This window comes from Pteronotus mesoamericanus, unplaced genomic scaffold, assembly GCF_021234165.1.
Source record: "Pteronotus mesoamericanus isolate MK-2021 breed Mesoamerican mustached bat unplaced genomic scaffold, CSHL_Meso_final contig_20, whole genome shotgun sequence".
Taxonomy (NCBI): domain Eukaryota; kingdom Metazoa; phylum Chordata; class Mammalia; order Chiroptera; family Mormoopidae; genus Pteronotus; species Pteronotus mesoamericanus.
The window spans coordinates 4,462,368-4,484,991 of NW_026555085.1; the positions used below are offsets into that span (position 1 = coordinate 4,462,368).

Below are 22,624 nucleotides of genomic sequence, written 5' to 3' on the forward strand. Positions count from 1 at the left end.
GGGCGGTCGCCCGGCGCGGGCGGAGACGGCGTGCGGGCCTCTAGGCAGAGAGGGTCCCCCTGCGCGCGGCGCCTCGCCGGCCGGGTCGCAGCCTCTGGAGCCGACCGCGCTCCCCCTGCCGGAGGAAGCGAGACCGCCCGTCCGGCTCCCCGGTCACACCGCGCGCGTCCTTCCCGGTCCCGACACCTTTCGCAGTCTTTTCCTAGAAATAAGCCGCCTGGTGTCTGTGTCTTCACCCCCGACACAGGTTGGTTTAAACCAGATGGGATGGCACCACAGAACCCTTGAGAATCTCATCACCCTGGGACGTAATCCGCCCTTCCCGAGGAAAATACGGAGAACACGAAGCGGGATGTTTGGGCTTCATTCTTGTTCTTTGACGGGCAGATGTCAATTACTTATTTTCTTTAACTTGGGGTAGGTTTACTGTTCTGAAAGAAAAACCACGTGTCATGTCTGTTATCAGTTACAACGTTTTCTAGTTTTTTTCTCATTAAAAAAATACCTAATTATTAAAATAAAAAATGCTTTTTTGCTACCTCAAATCAAATAGTCCGTGGACACCTGTTGGGAAGCCTCCCAAGAGCTGAGCAGTTTTGAGGGTGGTCGGGACCTCCTGGTCTGAGCTGCGCTGAACAGGACCCACCTGTTTCCATAACGAAACCCAGACATTTCCTCCCCTGCCCGCTCCTGTCAGGGAAGCTACGCCACCAGTGTGAACAAAACAGTTGGAACACGAAGGGCAAGAGAAGCCAGTTGTCTTCTAGTAAGACAGATATAAAAAGACATTTGCAAAAGCGTAAAACAATGCCCTCCTTCCCACTTTTTATTTGTTTTGAAAGGTTGAGTTATTTTTAATAAAAAATATGTTTAAAAAAAAACCCCAAATGAGAGCTGGTATATTACTACTGCCTTTACAGAAATGGAAAGGATTATAAGAGAATGCTATGACTAACTGTATGCCAATGAGAGAATATGGACGAAAATGGACAAATTCCTGAAAACGTGCAAATTTTCAAAACTGACTCAAGAAGAAATAGAAACTCTTAACAAACCTATGATAAGAAGATTGGACGAGTAATCAAAAAAAAAAAAAAAAAACCAACAAAGAAAAGTCCAGGAGTAGACGGCTTTACTGGCCAACTCTACCAAATATGTAAAGAGGAATTAAAATCAACCCTATTCTAACTCTTCCAAGAAGAAGACAAAGAAGAGGAGGGTGAGGAGAACACTTCCTATCACATTCTATGAGGCCAGCATTCTCTTTATACCAAAGCCAGAGAAAGATTCCATAAGAAAACTATAGATGAATATTCCTTATGAATATAGATTAAAAAATCTTCAATAAAGTACCAGTAAACCACATCCAATAGCACATTAAAAAAGGATTATATACTGTGACCAAATGGGATTTATCCTAGGAATGCAAAGCTGTTTCAGCATAGGGAAATCAAAATAACACATACAGCATACTAATTGGATAAAGAAAACTACATGATCATCTCCATAGATGGAGAAAAGCATCTGACAAAAATCCAACACCTTTCATGATAAAAAGACTCAGAAAACTAAGAATAGAAGAAGAGCCTTTTCAGCAAACATTGGTAGAACAACTGGATATCTATCTGCCAAAATTATCAATTTAAATCCATACCTTGCAACATATACAAAATTTATGACATATGATTCTATTTATATAAAACCCTAGAAAATGCAAACTATAGTAACAGCAAGCATATTAGTGATTGCTTGGGGGTGGAGGCGTGAGGGACAGGAGAGGAGGACCACAAAGAGGCACAAAGAAAATTTGTGGGTGAGGGATGGGTCCATCACCTTGGTTGTGATCATTTCATATGAACACATGTCAAAACTTATCCAATTGTACACTTTAAATATGTACAATTTACTCTATGTTAATTATATCTCAATAAACCTTAAAACATATGATGATAAAGAATACCTTTAAAAATAATGGCATACCCAGTAGGTGATCAATACATATTTATTTTATAAATGAGTTAATGCAGTTATTGACAAGTTGAGTTGATGGGCCAATGCCCAGAGATGCGGAAGGAGGAGACACACGAAGAAAGAGGAACCAAGACTGGAGCAGAATCTTGTTGGGCACCATCATGTTGCGCAGGCTCGACCTTGCCAAGCTGGCCCCAAGTGCCCTGCTCCCACTCCCCACTACTCTTGTGGCTGCAAGTAAGTAACTCAATAACTTAGAAACTCCAAAATGTACCTAATAATATCTATCCCTTAAATAACATAATTGTTGATTGAAAGACGTAATTTATATGGGATAAATACTGGGTAAATAATAAAATGCTCCTTAAATGTAAGGGACTAGTTCCTTTCTGATTGCAAAGACAGATTACTATCAAGAGTTGGAAAATAGGCCCTGGCAGGTAGCTCAATTGGTTGGAGTGTCCTCCTGATGTGCCAGGGTTGTGGGTTCAGTCTGGTAGGGGCACATGCAGGAGACATAGCCAATGGCTGCATGAACAAGTAGAACAAATCAATGTCTTTCTCTTAAAAAAAAAAAAGGCCCTGGTTGTGTGGCTCCGTTGTTTGGAGTGTCATCCCGATATATCAAAAGGTTGTGAGTCTGATCCCCGAGTCAGGGCATATATCTATGTTGCAGGTCCGATCAGGGAGTGTATGGAGGAAACCTATCAACGTATCTCTCTCACATTGATTTTTTTTCTCTCAAATCAGTAAACATATCTTCAGGTGAGAATTTAAAAAAAAAGAAAGAAAGAAAACTAACCACCTTAAAAAAAGAAAGAGTTGGAAAATATACAAAATCACAAAGAAAAAAATAAAATTCTTCATAATCCCAACTTTAAGACGTTGTTTTCTTACACGAGCTCACTTGTGTTTGTGAAGCTATTTGGGGATCTGCATGCCTGCGGCCCCGACTGCTATGCCCCGCTCCCGTCATGGCTGCTTCAGCTGTTTCCAGAAGGCCGTCCCCCTTCTATCTTTTGGGAAGGCGGAGAAGGAGGCCTCTCCAGAAGGAGGGAGGAGTCAAAGAAGAGCTTCTAAGGAAACATTGGCCAGTGGCGTCAAGTCAGCCTCCGCCCCTACGCCATTCCGTGATAAAGGTCGGGGGCGGCAGGGTCCAGACAGCTCCCCGCCTCCCTCCACCCCCTGACATCGCTGGCAGGCTAGGAGGTGAGGTTGTTATTTGGGAGCTCCCTCTGTTTCAGGGTCATCGGAGGTACTGCAAGGCGTGCCAGGAGGAGGACCACTCCCCACCCAGCCCCCAGCCGCTCCACTGTCCAGGTTCCGCCATGGTGGTTCTACCCGGGTCCCCTTCCACACAGGAGGCTTACCCTCCTTCCAAAGTGGGGCCCCGACAGCACCAGAGGCCTGACTTGCAACAGATTTGCTTCCCCCAGCCTCCTTCGCCTTCTGACTCTGATCCACACTCAAACTATTTTCCCGTGTCCTCCAAGCTCCTCTAGGCTTCACCTCCCTCAGCCCTGAGATGGGGATCAAAGTATCTGCCTCTCAGCATAGAGATGTGAAGGTCAGGCCCCTCGCCCCTGGCCCTGTTCAGGCAGTAGGTGTTCAAGGAATCGTGTGACCTGATGGCAGAGGACTTTGAAAACAGGAAAGCACTAGTTAAACGGTAGCTGTTATAACTGATCCACTCAGCTTCCTCAAATCAAGTTCTCCCCAAGTAAAAGAAATTTCCCTCGACTTCACCCCTAAAATGCCATCTGACGCTTTGCTTCTGCCAACCAACATTTCCTACATACCTGCTCTGAACCACTCAGCTGGATATCAAGAACAAAGATTCTTCCCGCCTTCAGAAGGTGCCACACAGCATCGCCTAAGGGACAATCTTGCAGCTCTTTCTCAAAGGAGGGCCCTGCCCGTGGAAACTGTGAAGCAGTGGGTGATGAGGATGCATTTGGAAACCTGCACAAAGTTCTAAGAGGCCAAGGTGCGCAGCAGGAAGTGAGGCTGCAGAGGTTGGCGGGGGAGCAAATCACAAAAAGATGCTTGGTACTAATCCAAGGAGCTGGAACTTGACTCTGAAAGCTATGGATAGGAAGAGAGCCCGAAGTGTTGCTAGGGACACCATGGGAGAAGGGAAGGGTCAGTGAAGTCAGATAAGACAAGTGGCCTTTGGACTTATCAATGTGGCAGTCATTGACCATTGATTGACAAGTGGCACTGGAGGCTCAGTGGAGGGAAGGCATGAACCGATGGTAACCCCACAGCAATGGTTCCCTCTGGGCAGTCTCAGCTCTAGTATAGGAGTGGGTAGGAAAGGATGGATGAATTCAAGGTTGACATTATGAAGGGAGGCTGCAAGGGAAGAACATGAGGACAAGAAAGATGGAGTAAAGAATGATACACGAGCGAGTGATGAAGCGAAAGATACGGGGTTAGACCTGGCACTGGCTGGATTGTTTGGTGGCCAAAGCAGGGTAACCATTAAAAAAAAAGATATTTTTCGTGCCAAGAGACAGACGAGCTGGCTATTTGCAGCATGGCCAGAGATCTGCATTCTTTGCTCAAGATTTCAAACTAGAACACTGGCGAAGGCCTTCTCACTGTTTCTATTTCCCAATCTGTAAAATGAGAGGACAGGATAGATAATCCCTAAAATCCCTCCAGCCCTACCATGCCATGATTCATTGCTGCTGTCTTATTTTTATCCTCTTCACACCTTCCCAAGTGTCATGACTACCCGCACACCCTCAATAAATGTTTGTTGAGTTCCTGACAGTCTCTCTCACACAGACACTTGGTGCCTAGGTACATCATCGGTGCCCAGCCTGTTGACTGAGTGATGGTGGTATCATGAGGAAGTCCCTCCCTCTGCCTCCCCAGCAACCCTTCATGTGAGGTGTTTGGGGACCAGATGCAAATCCAGCCTTCACTCACCACCTCCCTGCCTTTAGTTTCTGCTTACCCTGGTCCATCTTACACACTAAAGTGACCGGGAGAGAGTACCACTGAGTGGCAGGAGGGCGGGTTCTGGCATCAGGCCCCTCAGGTTTGACTACAGTTTTTCCATTTTTAACCTGCATGATCTAGGATATGTTACTTAACTTCTATATTTTCTTCTAAAAGTTTTATGATTCATTTGACACAGCTGAATTTACTTTCATGTGTGGTGTGAGGTAGGGATCTGATTTTACTTTTTTCCATTTGTCCGTCCAGTTGTTCCTACACCATTCACTGAAGAACCCATCCTTCGTGCACTCAGGTGCCCATTTCCTCTGGCTCTTACCATACTCCCACATATGCATAGGTCTGGTGCTTGACCCCCTGTTCTATTTACTAAGTTATTTCTCCTTCTATCTAGCTATTCCCATTTATCACTTTGTTTTAGTTGTTTTATCTTCATATTATGTCTTTATATGATAGAACACAGGACTCCCCTTTTAGTTTTAGTTTAGTTTTGTTTTCCCTTGTAGTTTTCAAAATTGTCTTAGACATCCTTGGCAATTCATGCTGTGATTTTTAAAATTAGTTCTCCCAATACCTTTAAAAAGTAGTTTGCTTTTCTAAGCCTCCACTTCTTTACCACATAATGGTGATGATCGCAGGTCCTGAGCGTTACAGGACTGCAAAGACTGTAAAGCAGTGACACACGGCCTGGCATTAAGGCCTGGAACTCAAGGAGCACTCAGTAGAAAGTATCATCTTCCCCAAATGCCCAGATGCAGTCATGCTCTGCTTAAAACTGTTGTTGGCTTCCCAGTCATGCAGAGTAAAGATCACACAGCCTGCCAAGCCACCCGACCTCAGCTGACTTTCCCATGCCATCTCCTGCCTCTCCGTCCTCCCTGCCCACTATTGCTATTGTGTTCCATCGCCAGCAAACCTCACTGCTTCCCAAGAACAGCGCCTTGCTCTTGCACATGCTGGCCCTTAGGCGAGAATTTCTTCATCCCTCTTGAATCATTTGGTTGGCTCCACAGCCTTCTTTTTATTGCACTTGTCACTTTGCACTGTGATTATTTGTGTCTGTTGTGACTATTTTCTTATTTAGTGAATTAACACAAAGGAGTAAATTTCTCCCCTACTGAATTGGAGGGAAAAGGATAGTAACTTGCCTAAGACCACAGAACTTATCAACAGCTAAGCTGAGACCTGAACTCTGGTCTAATTCGAGTGCTCACAAAAAGGCGAGCAGTTTTTTGTTTTTTGTTTTTTGTTTTTTAATTTTAGCAAGTGGACTTTTGGCAAATGATTGTTGTTCCTTCCTTTTCTGAATCCCTTACTCCATCCCACCCTCCCATGGTCCTCCTGCCTGAGCTCTCTACATCGTCCCCTCTCACCCCACCTCCAGTGGCTTACCTCCCAAGGCTATCATCTCATGCCATCTGTCACCTAAGCAGCTGCCTGTGAGACTGAGCATCCTGGGTTTAGCATATTGCTGTATTCAGGACAAAGAACATGGAGCTTCATGGCTGTGTCCTCAGATGCTGAGATGTTAGCTGGGCATCACAAAACCAAGGAGATAAAAATAAACCTTTCACACCTCAAATGTGTCTGCAGCCAGAAGGCAAACAAGGCCATGGTTTAAACACCAGGCTTTCTTGGGCATGATTATCAGGCCTCTGGAGCGGACAGGAGCCAGCCCGACTCGGGGATGAGCAGGAGTCCTGCTGACTCAGCCTGGCTTGGCTGATCGGAGCTGCCGTCCAGCATACCGACGGGCGTGTCGTGGCACCCTGGCCTGGGTCCTGGTGCCAGCAGTGTCAGGGCTGCCTTGGTGTTCTCTGGGCTAATTTTCTCTCATCGCTGATGCTCAAAGTTTTGGAGCCTCTTTCGAGTTCTCTCTCCAGCCACGAGTCCTGCAGGCTCCTGGGAGACTGGACTGCAGCAAGATAATCCCAGTTTGCATTTACCCTCTGTGAACGTAGTAAACGTGAGGGGCTACCTGTAGAATGGTCCATCATGATCGGACACAGGTGAATGGAGAGTTTCTGGAACCCCAGATCCCAAGTAGAAGGTGGCCATTTGGTGACTTTCTGAGTATATCACTTGCATGAGCATTTGTAAGCTCATAGTCTCATTACACACACTAAATCTGGCAAAAGAAGGAATCCTCTGCTAGAGGAAGGAGCAGTGATCATCACAGGATGGGCAAAGGAGGCCTACAGAATCAGAATTTTATGGAGAAAGAGTACCTTGACCAGCGGATAGGGAATTTGCCCTGTGGTGGAATGAAGTCATCAGCTATTATTGTTCAGTAAATCAACTTCCTGCCTATTTTCAGCTACCCACACAGACAGCCAGTGCACTAACCTGGTAACTTGGTTTGACAATTTACCATCAAATAAACGAGCCAGGTGTCATCCAGGCACACATTCTTGTATCTCAGTCTTCAAGAGTTAGGTTCATGTGATTGTCACCCTACTAGTGACCTCTGGATACACTGACCATGTCAGGTTTGTGGGCTTACAAAATGGCCATGCCACCGGAGTCCCGGAGAGGCCAGCCTACTTCAGTGGCTGGACATGTTTATCTGACGGCGATAGGCTGCTTGTTCTTGCTTGTGCTGCCGTCTCTTCATCGCCAGGTCCACTGCCGAGTCCATACCACTTCATGCACGGCCATCCCAAGCTTCCAGACTGCTCCTCTCCAGCCTCTCCAGCCGCCTCCTCCTCAACCATGGCTGATAGTCCATGGCTGCCTTGCTCAAGGCAGCTTCACCTGGCCCTGTCCAGGGAGCTCAGTTGGTTACAGCATTGTCCTGATACAGTGTTTGCGGGTTCCATCCACATTCAGGGCACAGAAAAAGAATCAATCAATGAACGCAAAAATAAGTGGAACAGCAAATAGATGTTTCTCTCACTCTCAAAAAAAAAAACCAAACAAAAAACAACAAAAAAAACCAAACCCCAAAGCAATCAAATTTAAAAAATAAAGGCAGGCTTTGCCTGTACAGAGCTAAACTCCTTGGCCTGGCTTTTGTGGTCTTCTCTAATTTAATCTCATCATGCTTTATTTCTCATTACAGCTCAAATACTCTTCATTTGTCTTTGAACCAAGGGGTCCTAGCTCACTTAATGTTGCTGTGACACTGAAGGCGCACTGCCTGTTCTCTGTTGAGGTCCCATCATGACAGTCTTCAAAACACCCCTCCAGCCCTCTTGACTCCACTGTGCCCAACTTCTTCCGCAGACAGAAGCCACTCCTGGCTGTGCTCCCTCGTTATCTCAGAGTGGCTCACGTCTGTCCCCTCAGTGCTGGTACTGCCAGTCTGCCCCTGGGGTCTCCAATCCATTCCTCACCTGAATTCCCTGAACAGCACATCGTCCATGAGGCCACAGATGACCTCTGGGGCAACTGCCAAAAACCCAGCAGGGTGGGAGTAACATCAAGGACTCAAGGAAACCTCTAGAAAGAAGAGAGCAGACACTAAGCAGGGATGTGTGTGAAATACTGGTTTTTATTGGTTGGCACAAGATTACAGCCTACAATTCTGATGCCCTTCCCTCCCACACAGCTCAAATGGAAGGAAGCTGATAAACACAAAGAAAGGAATAGCACACTCACAGGTTTAAGCATTTGTACAAAAAGGAGTGGGATGTGGGGCTGGTGGGCTTTTAGGGGTACTACCAGAGCTCTCTTGGGGGGCGGTGTGCCCTCTGCTGCTGGCACCACATAAGCAGACACTTGCGAGGGGGAATGGTTACATGCGGCTGGCCTGTGGTTAAAGGGGGAAGTGGGGCTCCCATCCGCGGTGTACCTGTCTTGGACCCAAACCTGGGGGCTGGACCCAGTTCCCCTTTCTTTTCAGCCCTCCTCTGAAAGCCAACTGTTCTCATGGGAAAGAGAGGTGTGAAGGAAGCCTGAAGACACCCTCCTTGAGAAAAGGAAACAGGAAAACTCAGGTTCCTTCCACCTTCTTTGGACCAAGTTCCACCCCCCTCAGCTCCTATGGGCACAGTGAAGGTCTTCCTTAGAGGTGCTGTGAAGATACTGGGGAAGAGGTCAGGGCTTGGGCAGGTAGCCCAAGTGGGCAGGAAGGAACGCCTGGTTTTCCATGCAAAACTGAGCAAAGCTGTTCGGAAACAAAGGAAATGGGAAAACAAGGCCATATAGCCATAGGTTGGAACTTAAGTCCTGGAGTGCATTTGGATTGGGGTACAGCAAGCATGATGACAGACCCATTTCATAACGCAGCACTCGATCCCAAGAGGTTAAAGGACCATAACCAACCCCTCCTCCTTATACGAGCGCCATTCCATTCCTTTGATTCCCCAGTTCTGTTCAGCTCGTTCGGGGTTATTCCTGCCAATCTCTCCAATGATGTGAGTACTCCACTTTCTCTCCTTTCTACAAACATAAAATGCACTGCCTGAACAGGTGATACATACACTCTCTCTATAGAATGGCCAAGGAACTAGGAGATCTAACGATGGTAAGGCTCTTTGCTTTTCTGTGCGGTCCTGAGGGAAGGCGACAGCAGCAGAGTTCTGGTGGCATCAGAACAGTCTAGACTGAGCCTGTGTGACCGCCAGGGCACTGGTCCCTGGGTGCATGGGCCCCTGGTTCTGTGTCTCAGTTCCAGAGACATTACTAGATTTGACCATTTAAGCCTCTGCCAAAATGGATGAGCACTAGGGGGAAGGGACAAAGACTTCTGTCCTTTGGAAAAAGTTAAACTCAAAGTACATCCTGGCTACTTTGCCTGAACCCAAAGGGTTCCCTAGAAATACCTGCCGAACTTGGCCCAAGGGACACGGCATCTGGGCGATACACTTGCGACAGGGTAGAAAGCACATTTAGTTCATCTGTTTGAGAACTAGAATGGTCCCAGGGATTTTAACCTTTCTGATGCTGTTGGTAGATGAGGTGATTGCAGGGAGGAAACACCTTAATAAACCTTATGGTGTCTGAAGACCACAACCTGCAGCTGAGCCAACAGGGCAGGGCTCGCCTACTCCTCAGAGCCCATCCCTTACCAAGTCCATTGGATGGGATGGGAGACCAGGTCCTTGAAATAAAGGCTGGGCTGGCAAGATCAAGTATGATGATGCTACTAATGGGCTTCCACTTCCTCTCTGAGGAATAACACATCTGGGTAGGCCAGAGACACTTGCTTTACAACAGCTCTCAACAGCCTCAAATGCTCCTAGCTTCCTTAAATGCATGGCAAACTGGTAGCTATCTTTCTTAAGACAGATGTACCACTGACTGAAATTTTATCTAACCACCAACCTTTTGATTATAAACCAGTTTGAAAGTTTTCAAACCAAAAAATAATAAACACAGAACTGACATTTACAAAACCGCACTACATACTCTGTATTTCTTTTACGATAGAGTTAACTAATTGTTTAACTACTAAATGTAACACTATGCCACTGGGCCCTGGACTCACTCATGCACCTGTGCCCTGAGCAACACATTCACAAATATCCATCCATGGGTGGAAGGGAAAAGGTGAGGTTCTTGGGCTAAACAAAACACCTGAAGCTAATCTGATTTTGGAGGAGAGTCCCTTTGGGGTTCTGAGCAGAACTGCTCACAGCCACGTGGGAAGGGAGAAGGGGCAGGGTTGCGCCTGCCCGCTGCAGCTTAGATGCCTGCCATTTCCTTTTGAACTCCTTCCAGTTCTCGGGAGGAACACACACTGCCTGCTCAGCCTTCGAAGACCTCCTGTTCCTTCAGGATTTGGAAGACCTAACTTGAGATGTGCCCTGGGTGAAAGCTCTATGTGGAGCAGACCCATCCTGGTTCCTGGGTGTCTCCATAATGAGTCTTGACTTTCCTTGGCGTAAGTAGTATCTGTTGCTACTTAACTGTACATAAGTAGTACAGTATGCTGCTGGAATCAAGTAACTAAAACTAGATGTCTTCTCTGGTCATTTATTAGTGAGCCTGAAAAGCTCTTTTTTCAACAGGACAAGATAGAGGCCATAGGGATCTGTTGCAACTTTAGGTGCACATGTCCATTCAGCACAAAAGTGCTCAGGACAGGCTCGTATCAGTGCTTCCTACAGGTAAGCCAGCTGCACCCCACAGGACAGAGAGGGGAGTATAGCCTCAAGGCCCAGCATTGGGATTGAGGCATCTTGCTTTTTTCCTAAGGAGTTCCAAAGACTTAAGATTTTGACCTAAATGGGACCTCATTCCCAGGAGAGTGATTTTATTGCACTGTCGAGATGTTCCCTGAAAGGTACACCCAACAGATAATGGTCACAGACAGTAGGCAATTTAGTGGGTAATTGCACCAGAACCAGTATTTGTTCCTCAGCTCAATGATTAATAAAATCTTCTTGCCTCGACTGGCTGCAACTTGGGGTGACAAAGCTGGAGAATGACAAGGCTGCCGTTTTTGTATCTAAATTTTAAAGACTATCTCCAGGGTTTTAAACGCCTCCTTTGGTGTTTTGGAGGCCCTTGTTCCAGGTTAAAAACTGGGAATGTAAACCAAAGGAAACCTAGGGCAACGAATCAAACAACCGATTGCTGGAGGAACAGGAGCCATGGCTCTCCACCTCTCACAGAACCGCTTTACTTCTTCAGCAGAGTCCCTCCTGGTGTGCTGGATTCTGAGCTAACTGGTTTCCGTTTGAGCTCCCTCGCCGCAGACAGTCTGAGTTTCTCAAGACAAGCTCAAGCTCACCAAATCATCACGATGAACAAAGCTTTAAGAAAGAGACATGCCTTTTTATTTAGAAAACTTCACATTGCAGAGATACACAAAATCATGTGACTGGCCTCAGCTCCAGGACCCTGTCCAAATCAACATCAAATGGGATTCTTTCCTTCTCTTTTATTAATATTTAATGGGACTTAGAGGACAAGTTATTTGATGAATCTAAAGATGAGAGGTATCATTTTCCCAGATGTCCTGATTATGGCCTCTCACATCCCTGAGAGGTTACCAGCTAATGCAAGAACGTGGTCAAAATGGGAACGCAGGAGTGGAAGGAAGTGCCCCTAAAATCCCACGGTTTCCAGGACCCACAGTCATCTTGAGTCAACCTGGTGCACAGGCAACAGTGTCTTTTATAGATTGCTGTCGATGTTTCCCAATTTTAAATTTACCTGACAATCTCAAATGTCTCACTGTTTTAGATGATATCTAATGACATAGAGAACACAGCTCTTCCCGAGGGCGAGAGGTCTGTGCTGCACAGCTCACCCCTGAGCGCAAGGCTGACTCCCGGCTGCTGGCCCCGCCCCGCTCCAAGTGAGGTGAAGCCCAATGCAGAGACGGAGACCACCAGAAGCGGGGCTGCACAGCCCACAGCCGCCTGCAGCCCTGGAGAAAGGTTCCACCCCAGCAAGGCTCACAAGAAATGCTTGCTGCCTCTTCTGGGCATATGACCTGCACAGCTTCAGGTCTGACCTCTTTATCTTCAAAGAGTAAGAACCAGAAAAGGGTTTGCACTATTCAGTCACTACTGAATAATCTCACCCTGGAACTGCCGGCTTAACTGTCCTGCATGTCTCTTTTTCTTTTGTTAAAAATGTGGATTATTTTCTGAAATGCGGATGGGACCAGGATGAAGTTATATTGTCAATTATAGCTAACCCTCATTGCTCTTAAAGCAAAAATTCATCCCACTGTAATAATTTCTCTAGGTATTTCTTTTAATTCTAAATCTACTCTCACCTAGAACAGGCTTACAGAACACTTCAGAAATATTAAAAACTATAGTTGTGGCAAAAATCACATTGTGATTATTAAATCCCTTCTGTAAACTAAAACAATGTGGCTCAGGCTGTTTTTTAAAAAAAGATCCGGTGGGAAGGCCAACAAAGGTGTTAATATAGCACTAAGTGGAAATGGTAAAAATGAAAAGTACAATGTGTGAAATGCACACTAGGGTCCCACAGGAGACTGATCAATCCTCTGGTTAAAGAGGTTCAGGAGCCTCCAATCAGCATTGTATGTGGAAAAGAGAAAGGGGAAGGAGAATGAGGAAAACGGTCCTGTGTGGAACTTTTTTCTTCTAAAAACAAAGTGACTTTTTTCTTCTAAGCAAGTCTAGGAGAATTCACATGTGCTGACTGCTAACATCAAGACAGAAAATATTTTTTTGCCACAAAGGAATTTGACTATGTAGCAACACATTTACAAAGCTGCTGCAAAACACTCTCAGAGGGCAGGGACCCCCTCTCCCCAGAGGCTATGAGGAGTAAGGCCCTAACTGCTGTTCCTGCCACAGCATTGCACGGTGCAATGCAGACTGAAGGGAAATCCAGCTGCAGCCACAGAGGGCGTGACAGCCCCACACCCTGTGGTCCCTCCAGCTGGCCTCTGCTCAGACGGAGCAGTGAGGGAGCCCTCTGTATGCAGGGCAGATTGGGCGGCAGACACTTGTAAAAACAAAGCACAGTCAATTCCTAACGTGTCCATCCTGTTGTGTTTGCGTTAAGAAAAATCAAGACTCCTGTTTTATGGGCTGCACTGTTCTGGAAGGCTTCCAAAAAAAAAAAAAAGTTTAACATAGCTGACTCCTGAGGGTAGCACCTGCTCCCCGCCCCCCAGAGTCCTGTTCCAAAAGGATGGCATGACCTCACTTGTGTGTCCCCAATGGCTGCAATTTCCAATGGCTGCAATTTATAAACTAAAAACAAATTTAAAAAAATCCATTGCTGTTTTTCTCTATCCTGAGGATTGCAGACTCTGATGGATACTCCAGTGGCAGCCAGAATCTAGAAGATGCAAATTCACTATGAGACAGACTTGATATCTGCCCTGAACACAGAAACCTGTTTCTGTCAAACCTGAATAAGGTGAGTATTTGTAAAACTAATGGCAAATCAATGCCAATAAAATTATTTTGAAAGTAGGATAAGTTTTGTGCTTTCTTTTGTTTCTCCTCACTTTCTCTGCGGAGATACAAAGTTAGCTGCAACAGGTCTAGCTAATCTATCGCAAAAGGGCTGTGACTACACGTCAGTAAAGGCAGGCATGGTGTTTATGGTGCCCGGGAGGGAAAAACACCAATCCCTGCTCATCAGAGTCCCAGTGCAACAGAAAACATCACCAGCTGGACAAAGCCTCCTTTTGTCAGTCAACAAGGCGTCAGCACAATCTCTTCAGTTCACTGTGTTAATAGAATCCATTCATGTTACGGAAAAATACTTCTTGGCACAGTTTACTTTCCTGACCCAAAGACATCAACAATCCAAAGTGGACTTGGTAGGGTAGTATATTGTTACACCAGCCCAGTAAAGGCATCTTTAGATCATTAGAAAATGCACAATTACTGTTAACACTCTGGTTCCCTTTCCAGGAGTACTGACTCTTTTCCTGCAAAGCACTTTCAATCCACATCACAAAGGTAGAATGTATTTGGGTAAACGTGCTTTTGGGATTCCACTAAATGCTTAGGTGATCTTATTTTATTCTCCCCTGTACGTATTTGAACAGAACCTTAGACGCTCTATAAGATGACAGCAGCAGTGTGTGTGTTTTAAAGTAGGGCAGCCAACAGTGAACTGGCATTCAGACTCAGATCCCACGGTGCTGTTTCCATCCAACGGGACCCTAACTTGGGGACAGAACTCCTTTCCCAGAGGCAGGAGGGCATGCTAAGGAAATTGCTGGCACTGCCTTCTGGTTCTGTGTTTAAGACTGGAAGAGAAGATAGAAACTGAGAGTATAGAAAAATTTAAGTTTACCAATTGGTGGCCCCCAAAATGCTGAAAACTAAATGACACAGGCTGACCAGATACATACATTCTTTTCGTGGGAGGGAAGAGCAAAAGCTTTTCAAAGTTTGAGAATTTATTAGAATTTTTAAATAACGAGAACTGCGATTCTAGTTTCACATCTTGGCTGTTTTGACAAAGGAGAAGCCACTAAGAATACAGTGACAAGCTCCTATCCCAAGCCAGGGACTGATCAGTGGCGCCCCAACCCCACCAATTTGAAAACCTTTACTTCCCAACTGAACAACACAAGTGGTGAATGAAGCCAGCAGGAGACCTGTATCAACATCCAACAGGACAGTCTGCAGGGAGCCAATGCATTTCCATAGCTGCTCTAGTAAATGATGACGCATTCTGCCATGTCATTTCTAGGTAGAAGACAGGTCTTTCACACCCCAGTGAGCGACACAGTCAGTATTTCTGAGCATGCTCCCTATGCACTTACAAGTACTGTAACCTTACAAAGACAAGCAAACACTTGGATTTTCCTGCCGTGTACTTTTCAGAAACTTAACATCGTTAACCACGATGGGGACAGGACTACACAGCTGCATTGCTGAGGAGAGCTGGCCACTCCAGCGCACAAAGACAAATACCCAGTTCGGCAAGCTGTAAGGCATGTACGCACAAGGAGAGAGGCCACTGTCGGCGGTATGTAGCATTATGGAAAAAATTCCAAACCGGCGGGATAGGAACAGTGCTCAATGCTCCAGTTTTTTAGAAGTAATCCCAAAAACCCAGTTCAAATCCCTACTGTCAACATGTAGGGAAGAATTCAATTTCTATCATTGTTTCTCTGGATCAGAGCTCAGGCCATTTGCTCCTGGCTTGGTAATAAAAAAGAAAATAGGTTTCTTCCTGGATCTTTCTTGGCATGGAAACACAACTGCAAGAAGAGAAGGCCGTGCGTCCTGGGCACTGTGACTGACGGTGGCTGCGCTCTTCCCGTCCTCACATGACTGCAGTCACAACTGGGGAAGAGCAAAGACAGGAAGCTGATCTAGCCCCTAGCATCAAAAGGAAAGTGTAAATTGTGAGGCTCTCTGTTTCAGAAATGCCTCAAATTTGAAAAACAAAAAACCTTGAAAAATTTAAATTCCTCTTCTAAAAGTCATTTATTTACATATTATATGCCCAGTATATAATGTGTAGATAAATGTATCCTGCAGTCAAAGGAACCGACCTACTGGACAGCATAGCACTTTATAGAACAAATTCTTGAAAGGTTTCATCTCATACTGGTATCTTTTAATAAAAAAAAATTAAAAATCAAAGGAAAAGGCCTGGCCAGGGCTAGAATGAGAGAGACAGGACTACTTCAGAATCCAAGGTAGGGGAAGGCTGTTTGCCTATTTTTAGAGAATGTAGGGGTGTGAACAGGTAGGGACAGATCATGCACAAAAGTACTTATTACAAATTACACCCCCCCCTCAATAAAAGAGAAGAAAAGCCCCATCATTTAACATCAAGTAGCAACACTTTCAATGAACACTTTCTTTGCTGCCATCATGCCTTATTTCAGAGAGGAGGTCTGTGAGGAGAGGTGAGAAGAGCAAGGGTGAGAGGGAAGGTCTGCACTTCAGTCTAATTTCCAATTTCCACCCTCTTCCAGGTCTTCAGTCATCTGATGCCTGATGTGGAGCTCTGAGCAGAAACCGAGTAAGTGGTGGCCACGACTGGGGTGCCGTTGTTGGTGGAGTAGCCTTGCCTCAATGTCTCAAAATACGACGCCTGCACGGGTTTGTGGTACTGCAGCATTTTGATGGCATCCTCTATCTTAAACCACTCCCTCTTCCTTCCTGTGGAGGCACACAGAAAAATAAATTAAGAACACCAGGGAAGCAACGAAAGGTTTCTATCATCTAACCTTTGAGATAATGTAAAAGGAAACGTGCAAGTAATTTTCAAAACATGTATTATAAATACATTTTGTTTTCTTTTAAGAGTAAAGCAAGCACATTTAAAAACTATTTTATTTATTTTTAGAGAGGGAGAGAAACATCAATGTGTGGTTGCATTTTGCGCATCCTCTGCTGGGGACCTGGCCTGCAACCCAGGAGTGTGTCCTACACTGGGAATCAAACCAGCGACCCTTTGGTTTGCAGGCTGGTGCTCAATCCACTGAGCCACACCAGCTATGGCAGCAAGCACATTTTATATGCTTCAAAAATACTGTACAAGTGCCCAATGCAGAAATTAGGTAAGAAATCTGAAAACTGAAGAGATGACAGTAATCGCAAGACAATGCCCTCCAGACAGAACCTCAGCCGGCGGTCCCCCCTGCGCTCCCAGGCCCAGGGGCCCTCCTCAGCTTGTTCAAGCATCCCTCCAGCATCCCTCTCTCCTGAGCATCGAGCTTCTAGAAGTACCAGGAGGGCTGGCTTATAATCAGTTAATTACTTTAAAAAATATATATATATATATATGAGTGATATAGCTATGTAATAAAAAATACTACTTTAGGAAAAAAAATCTCAACACAATGACTATTAACTTTTCAGTATATTTTCTTTTTTAAAATGTGTGTTACATGCCATTGAATTGGCTCTGTCTACACTGTCCTGTCTTCTGTCCTCACAGCGCTGTTCAGCTTCTGCAGACTCAGGCCCATGGCTTCCTTTATTTGGTCAATCCACCTCCTATTTGATCTTCCTCTTAATGCAGTTTGAAAATCTTTTTTTTTTTTAAATAATAAAAGATCACTGCTTAAAAATGGGAAAACAGAGGCAAGTGTAATATAATTACCCCTATTCTTATGAACTGGAAATGACCACTTTCAATACCTTAGTGCATTTGTTCTTCTTTTACTTTATTTAAAAAAGACACTGTATTTGAACTGTAGCTGGATCATGCTTTAAGGTGCTCTAAATCCTGAAATTCTCTGATAAAGTGTTATGGGTGGGAACATGGATGCTGATGCTAATATACTGAGCTCCAATTACATCACTGGCTCTAATGAGCTGTGCAGCTTTGGACAAGTTAGTGAATCTCTCTGTGCCCTATTTCCCTCCTCCATGACAGAGGGATAATAAATAAGACCTATCTCACAAGTCTGTTGTATTAAAATATAAGGTATTTGAACAATACGTGGCACATGGTATGTGCTGTAAGAGTTTGCTTTTTATTATTACCATTATTACTACTGTTTCTTTTTTACTTCACAGTGCTTCTTAAGCATTTTTCTATGTTATAAAAAGACATAACATTTTATGGCTATGCATTACATCATAACATCTAGCATGGATGTGCTGTCATTTATTTAACCATTTCCCTATCACTGAACATCAATATCCTACGATTTTATTATAATAAATAATACTACAGTTAAAAAAACCTTTATCTGTGTTCTTTTTTTACTATTAACCCCTCAGGGAAAGATCCCTAGAACTGAGACTATAAGAATAAAACATGTTAACTCTAGGGGGGTCTTGATATGTAATGCCAAACTGTCTTTCCAGGCGGCCACAGAGACTCCCAGCCCTGCGTGTGCTGGTCTCTACCCCCAGCCAGCACTGTTACCTCTTCTTGATCACTGGCAATTCTTTAGGTGAAAACCAGTGTGTCATTTTTGTTTTCATTTCAAATTATTATTTCAATGTAACTCGTGTGTATGTGTATGTGTGTATATAAAAATTCTATATCATACTGTTTTCATTCACCAAAACTTATTTTGTAAGCACTTCTATAAGTATGTGTTTAACAGCTATCTGACATTCCATCAGATGCAAGTACCTTAAATCACTTACCATTCACTGAGTTGTACAGTTACAACCCAATTTTACCTTTGAAAAAGGCTGATAGCCTTATTCCCCATATTTTAGATTACCTCATCAGGGTCAACTGTCAGAGGTGGGAGTATAGGTGGAAGGCTACATAGCAATGATACCTTAAAAATTCATATCCCAAGTGTACGACTCCTGCCCGACTGAGTGTTCTGAGGACAGGGACATGCCACTCATCTCTGTCTCCCTTTGAGGCCCCAGCACCTGCTGTCAAGGAGTCTATTTTTAATACCACCCCCTCCTACCTTACTTAAGCATACTGCATCTTACCAGACACAACGACATTAAAAGCTGAGGGCTATGAAATGCCCGATTCATCAGTGCAAGGGGCCTGATGACAAGACACAGAGGGAGAGGTTTCGGCAAGCGTTTTGTTTGCCAATTTAAAACAGGAATTAAATATTACACTTTTCTAGAAAATACTTTTGTTCGGGGTAAAAGATTAGCCATGAACCGACCATTAATCACTTTAGTTTTTTAGTTCAAAAGAAATACATCCAATAGTGATCTCAGAGATCAAAGAAAATGGCTCCTTAGAAGAAAGATAGGGGACCTGAAGGGTGATGTGAATAAAACTGGAAACTACTCCCGCTCCTCTGCATCTGCGAAATGACTCGAGAGGGGCTCATACCAGCAAACCAACCGTCTTCTCTGACAGCAAGGATAAGCATCATGAGGAACAGCCAAGGTCCTGCTCTCACCTATGGTTCTGTGGCCAGCTGGCATTGTGGAGGAGGATCCAATCTGATTTTAGAAACATTTCCTATTTTTCATGGGCCATGTTTCTATTTGTTGACCAGGTGTCCAACTTCAGCTTTCTTTGGAACATTTCAAAATACTTTCACAAATTTAAAAATGGACATGCTTGTTTGTATTTAACATATCTTCTATAATTTCTCTTCTCATCAGGCTTTTGTTTCTAGTTCTGAGTAACGACCTGTGCTGTGGCAAGCTCTTTGGAGGCCATCTGGGGTTACTTACCAATGTTAACTGAGTCTTCCCAGTCTTCCAGCACCTCCGTGACAATGAGCACATAGACATACGTTCTGTGCTTCCTTTCCTGGTTCTGAGGGCAAAGAGAGGACAGAGAAAGAGTTATTCCTTACAGAGCTGAGATGACTTAATGAAGCTCACTCTCACACATATGTATAGAGAGCTTAGACATAGGACTCCTTTTACTTCTTACTGTCCCACAGTCAAACATGAAATAGCACCAGATGTTCTATTTGAAACATACCACACTGCATTTGAGGGTAAGCTATTCGGCCGGGTTCCTAAGGCCAAGGCTTTACTGTTTGTTTTTTAAATATATATATTTTTTATTACATTATTACAGTTGTCCCATTTTTTTCTCCCCTTTATTCCCCTCTGCCCTGTACCACCCCTCCCACCAGCATTTCTCCCACCCTCGCCCCTTAGTTCATGTCAATGGGTCATACATATAAGTTCTGTGGCTTCTCCATTTCCTACACTATTCTTAACCTCCCCCTGTCTATTTTGTACCTACCATTTATGCTACTTATTCCCTGTACTTTTCCCCCCATTCTCTCCCCTCCACCTCCCCTCTGATCTCCATTTCTGTGATTCTGTTCTTGTTCTAGTTGTTTGCTTAGTTTGTTTTTGTTTTTAGGTTCAGTTGTTGAAAGTTGTGAGTTTGTTGTCATATTGCTGTTCATAGTTTTTGATCTTCTTTTTCTTAGATAAGTCCCTTTAACATTTCATATAATAAGGGCTTGGTGATGATGAACTCCTTTAACTTGACCTTATCTGGGAAGCACTTTGTCTGCCCTTCCATTCTAAAGGATAGCTTTGCTGGAGAGAGTAATCTTGGCTGGAGGTCCTTGGCTTTCATGACTTTGAACACTTCTTGACAGGCCCTTCTTGCCTGCAAGGTTTCTTTTGAGAAAGCAGCTGATAGTCTTATGGGAACTCCTTTGTAGGTAACTCTCTCCTTTTCTTGTGCTACTTTTAAGATTCTCTCCTTGTCTTTAATCTTGGCTGATGTAATTATGATGTGCCTTGGTGTGTGCTTCCTTAGGTCTACCTTCTTTGGGACCCTCTGAGCTGCTGCACTTCCTGGAAGTCTACTTCCCTGGCCAGATTGGGGAAGTTCTCCTTCATTATTTTTTCAAATAAGTTTTCAGTTTCTTGCTCTTCCTCTTTTCCTTCTGGCACCTCTATGATTCAGATGTTGGAAGGTTTATAGTCATCCCAGAGGTTCCTAAGCCTCTCCTCATTTTTTTGAATCCTTGTTTTTTCATTCTGTTCTGGTTGAATGTTTTATCTCGTCCTTCTGCTACAAACTGTTGATCTGAGTCCCTGTTTTCTTCCCTTTACTGTTGACTCTCTGTATATTTTTATTTCACTTTGCATATCTTTCATTTTTTCTTCTATTTTGTGACTATACTCAACCATTTCTGTGAACATCCTGATTACCAGTGTTTTGAACTGTGCATCTGATAGGTTGGCTGTTTCTTCATTGCTGAGTTCTATTTTTGGAGCTTTGATCTGTTCTTTCATTTGGGCCATATTTCTTTGTCTAAGCGCCGGCTTTACTCTTTTTTACCCCTTCCCCTTTCTCAAAGTGTGACTTCATGGGAAAGCTGTGAGCAGTAAGATCATGACCTCTGAAGAAAAAGGCGCCAAGGAAATTTAACTAGCTGGGCACCAGAAAGAGAAGAGACTGGGAGGATGGGTGGGGCCTCATCAATGCAAGCCAGCCAATTATCTCCCATATCCTCCTTCCCCTACTGACCTGGCTCATCTTTATTCCCTGACTTCTCACTTCCTTCCACCTTCCTCCAAATCTCTACCCCAGTTGATTTCCTTGTCTCTCTGTCTTTTCTACACTTGCATTTTGCTGTGTACAACGTGCACCCACATTTTGGTGCACATTATACATAGGATTATTATACCCATGTATAATACATATCCTTATTTTTCCCTCAAAAACTTGGGTAAAAGAAGTGCATGTCATATATGGCAAAATACAGTATCTACCCCTCCTCACATCTCAGAGAAGGAAAGGAAGAGAGGTAGAGATGGGATAAGTAATACTTACAAATAATACTCTGGGTGTTTGGAGGAGACAAATGCTGCAGTGGACTGAATATATATGTCCCCCCCAAATTCTTATGTTGAGACCCTAATCCTCAATGTAATGGCATCAGGAGGTGGTCTTTGGGGGTGATTAAGTTTGGAGGGCTGATTCTCATGAATGAAATTAGTGCCCTTATAACTGAGACCTAGAGAGCAATCTTCCCTTTTCCACCATGTGAGGAACAGAGAGAAACAGCAGTCAGGTTCTTAACCGGACAATCAAGGCTGGTGCCTTGGTCTTGAACTTCCAGCCTCCAGAATTGTGAAAAATCAATTTCTATTATTTATAAGTGACCCAGTGTGTGATATTGTTATACCACCTTAATGGACTACGACAAAGATATATGTGGTTATAAATATGATATCGTATGTACAAAGATTTTAACAGACTTACCTCAAAAATTCCGACTAATCTTCCCAATGTCCCTTTTACTCCAGCCTGAAAAGTGGGGGGAAAAAATTAACACACTGATAGTCTATACTGTTGTCTTATTCTGAATCTTCTGAGCAGTTTGTAAAATAGAAATGAAAAGCAAGAAGACACATGCCCTGGCCGGTGTGGCTCAGTGGACGGAGGGCCAGCTTGCAAACAGAAAGATCACCAGTTCAATTCCTGGTCAGGGCACATGCCTGGGTTGTAGGCCAGGTCCCCAGTTGGGGGAACGTGAGAGGCAACCAATTAATTTTTCTCTCGCTCTCTTTCTCCCTTCCTGTCTCTCTAAAAATAAATAAATAAATAAATTAAAATAAAAGAAAACCAAGAGGACACATTTTGGTGGAGGTCACACCAGTGTTTCCTGTGTGTCACTGAGAAGAGTAGAGTGCACACTGGAGAGAGAGAATTCCTCTCGGCTCCTCCCAGGCTCTTTCCACACTGCAGAGCAGGGCAAACAGAGCAGAAAATCAAGGCCATGAATTATTTCACTCATTTACTCATTCATTCAACAAACACACTGAATGCCTAATCTGAGCCAGATCACACTTGTAGGTACCATAGATGTAGTGATGAATAGGCTAGAACAAAAGATCCATAAGAGCAAGACCCGTATCGCAACTTGTTCTTAGATGTCTATGTACAGTAT

The 22,624-nt window shown here is 44.3% G+C and overlaps 1 protein-coding gene across 1 annotated transcript in view; it reads right to left on the minus strand.

Annotated features, from left to right (window-relative positions):
- Positions 1–8,412: 8,412 nt before the first annotated feature.
- The window catches only part of NUDT3 (nudix hydrolase 3), a 133,039-nt gene continuing 118,827 nt past the window's right edge, over positions 8,413–22,624 (minus strand). Inside the window, exons 3-5 of the mRNA XM_054569235.1 lie at positions 21,937–21,981; positions 19,425–19,509; positions 8,413–16,460 (exon numbers count right to left, since the gene is read on the minus strand). Coding sequence (XP_054425210.1) covers positions 16,282–16,460; positions 19,425–19,509; positions 21,937–21,981 — 309 coding nt within the window. The 3' untranslated portion in view covers positions 8,413–16,281. The remainder of the gene's footprint in view (positions 16,461–19,424; positions 19,510–21,936; positions 21,982–22,624) is intronic.